The sequence below is a fragment of the Octopus bimaculoides genome, chromosome 1, assembly GCF_001194135.2.
Source record: "Octopus bimaculoides isolate UCB-OBI-ISO-001 chromosome 1, ASM119413v2, whole genome shotgun sequence".
Taxonomy (NCBI): Eukaryota; Metazoa; Mollusca; class Cephalopoda; order Octopoda; family Octopodidae; genus Octopus; species Octopus bimaculoides.
The window spans coordinates 39,989,748-39,993,208 of record NC_068981.1 but is presented as its reverse complement, the minus strand read 5'-3'; the positions used below and the strand labels follow the sequence as shown (position 1 = coordinate 39,993,208).

The 3,461-nt window shown below is 36.8% G+C and overlaps 1 protein-coding gene across 1 annotated transcript in view; it reads right to left on the bottom strand.

Annotated features, from left to right (window-relative positions):
* The window catches only part of LOC106872633 (outer dynein arm-docking complex subunit 2), a 133,563-nt gene that overhangs the window by 17,473 nt on the left and 112,629 nt on the right, over positions 1-3,461 (bottom strand). The window contains exon 10 of the mRNA XM_014919693.2: positions 905-1,138. Coding sequence (XP_014775179.2) covers positions 905-1,138 — 234 coding nt within the window. The remainder of the gene's footprint in view (positions 1-904; positions 1,139-3,461) is intronic.

The following is a 3,461-nucleotide window of genomic DNA, read 5'->3' as shown; positions in this document are numbered from 1 at the left end:
TATTAACCAAATTACACCAAGCAAATCTTATCAGAGAAATGATTATGTTTTTACGTCACAAAAACATGATGAAGTTTTCAGATGTTGCCAACTGAGAGAAGCATGGTGCATGCAGATGTGTGTGTGTGTGTGTGTGTGTGTGTGTGTGTGTGTGTGTGTGTGTGTGTGTGTGTGAGAGAGAGAGAGAGAGCAATAGAGAGAGAGAGAGATGTAGATAAGTGTAGATAAATATCTGCATAAATTTGTGATACAACACATGAGAAATGATAGTTAAGTAGTTTTGGTGAAATTTGGGGTAAAGTGCAAAATTATGGTAGTTTCTTGTTTTGGAAGGAGTTTTTCCATCTTTAAAACATATTAACCCCTTTCGTTATTATATTTCTGTTGGAATATACAGCTTTTATTTGAATTAATTGTGAAAATAAAAGAATTTAGTAAAATAATTTTGTTGTTTTTAAGCTGCTGATGTTTCGAACATAAATTAACATAAAATTTTCTTGGAAGGTTTTAATTTAGATCACTTTATCGATATTATTACCATATTTCCATAACTGTATTGAAACGCACTGACTTTGTTTCAGGGGCAAGTGTCTTCTACTATAGTCTTTTCTCTGTGAGACTCAACAACCAAAGGTCATGCTTTACCACCTCGTCCCACATCTTCCTGGGTCTACCTCTTCCACAGGTTCCCTCCATAATTAGAAGTCACGCACACACACATACACATACACATGCACACACACACATGCATACATACATACGTGCACTCACATACATTATATGGCAATCTCCACCTATCAAATCCACTCATAAGATTTTGGTTTTAAGTTTAGATTTTAGACAGGATGCTTCTATTATACAACAGTAGCAAGAACTACAACATCAACAACAGCCTCTAACCTACCTCTGAGGCACACTCCTGTAATGTTCCAACCACAGGTATCAACATGTTCTCATGATGAGATTTCAAGAGTCTGCCAAGAAGAGGAATTGCTCCAGCTTGTCTCATACATTTTTTGTTCTTCTTGCTCTTACTGATGCTCCAGAGGGCCAGAGCACCACATCTGGCGATCTCAATGTCTTTCTCATTTTCATGGGGTAAGGTGTAGTTTGAAACGGGGTAGTTGAGGATTTTCACCTGCAAAAAAAAAAAAAACACAAACAACAATAGAATTAAGAATCTTAATGGAAACATCCAAACGTCATCTTTTGAGATGAGGAATAAAATTCTTCAATATTTATAATGTTTGTTTGTTTTTTTCTGTGGTGGGTGGGGCTTTGTACAAGTTCATGCAATTATATAAAGGTGTGAAGTGAAATGAAGTGGAAAGGTTTCTTTCTAGGGATTGAAACTGAATCTTGAGAACCCAGTGTTGCAGCATATGACTACCACACCAGTTTGTGTGTGTGTGTGTGTGCCCGCAAATGTGTGTGTGCGAGTGTGTGTGTGCATGTGTGTGTGTGTGTGCATACACACACATACTCATACACACACACGCACACACACATACATATATATACATATACATACACATACATACATACATACATACATACATACATACATACATACATACATACATACATACATATATATATATATATATATATATAGGGAGAATTCACAAAAAAACAACAGACGAAGACAGGTGGTGTAGAAAACAAACAGATGTATTAGTATAATGCTCGGTTATTGAAAAAGTCTTTAATGTTTCGAGCCTACGCTCTTCCACAGAAAGGAACACAGAAAGAAACAAGGAGAGAAAAAAAATGTATGTAGTGGTTAGCGATATATACATGTACATATCAGGCACTGAAGGATGTGTGACGAAAGATTTCAGACAAAGGACACTAAAATAAGAATAACAATAAAGCTGAAGTGAAGAAGAAGTATATAGTCTGTGTGTGGTTAACTGACAAAAAACAAAAAAAGGAAAGAGAAAATGACCCTTCCAAAATATAACAATACATACATATATGTATATTTATGTATGTGTATGTGTGTGCATGTGTGTGTTCATGTATGTGTGTATGTGTATTTTACACCTGCCACCCACTTATGCTAAAAAAATCACAAACTTAGTGCAATGTTCTTGTTGTCACTTCTCCCAATGATAAATCCTTTGTTCGGTTCATGCTTTCAAAGCTATGTGAAATAAGAGACCTCTTACTTGAAAAACAGTGTTAAGAGGGGCATTTGGTTGTAAAACACTGTCTTGAAAAACCTATTCAACTCATGGCAGCATGGAAAAGCAGATGTAAGAATAATGACAAGTGATGGCAGGAGAAAGGCAAATTCTTTAGGACAGAATTGAGATCCTAAAACCAATGTGCCACATAAAAAGAATTGGTGTGGGTGCTGGTTCCACATGAAAAGCACTGGTGCTGGTGCCACTTAAAAAAACACTGGTGATGGTGCCACATAAAAAGCACCCAGTATGCTCTGTAGAGTGGTTAGCATTGGGAACCCAAAAGCTTGGCGATGCCTGCCTACACAAAATTTTCAAAAGGTTTTCATCATTCTCAACACAATCAAGGAGATCTCATGCAACTGAAACCCAGGTTTCTTTTTGGTCAGCTGAAAGCAGTTTTGGCATAAACTTGGCAAACATGCGTCTCATAACCAAATCTTCAGTAATAATGGACTGAAATGAACCATAGCTAATCTGCACATCCTCTGATAACTTATGGATGGTATATTCAATGATTTCCCTTTACAGCTGGATGCACACCTGCAATGTTTTCCTAAGTTTTGCTGGTTACAGGTCTCCCAGAACCTTCATCACTATCGAAATTTTTTCGGCCATCTTGGAAACGTCTGTACTCCTTGCATGCATCTCATATACTCCTCTCCAAACACTTTCTACAACTTTGCGTAGGCCTCTGAGCAAGTATTGCCATGACAACTTTCTCTGTCAGGGTCAATGCGACGATCACATGCTACACATGTTCCTTCCAAGCACTGCTGTAAACAGCAGAAGTGAGCTAGAATGTTAACACTTAGTCTGCATGGACAGCAGAGTCCAAGGTAAATTTGTGCTAAGTGACTTCACTCTGCATGCTTTAGCTTCGTTACTATGGCAACGGTCCGAATACTTATTGATCAGATCACACACACACACACACACACACACACACACACACACACACACATTATATGTTTGTATATATAATATCAGCCCATCCACATTTATTAATTAAATCACAAACCCACAAACACACAAACAAACAAAAAAATGAACAAAACCTTTATTGACTTTTTGTCACCTTTAAGGATCAATAATCAATAAGAAACACCCACTGACTTATGAACTTTAGGGATCAATATTATAGCAATTTCATCACCACCAGTTCTCTCTCTCTATCAATATATATCACCTGATTGGTCTATAACTATCGTAACATAAAATGGAACTACACTGACCCAAGTAACAGTAAAACAATCATATATATATATATAT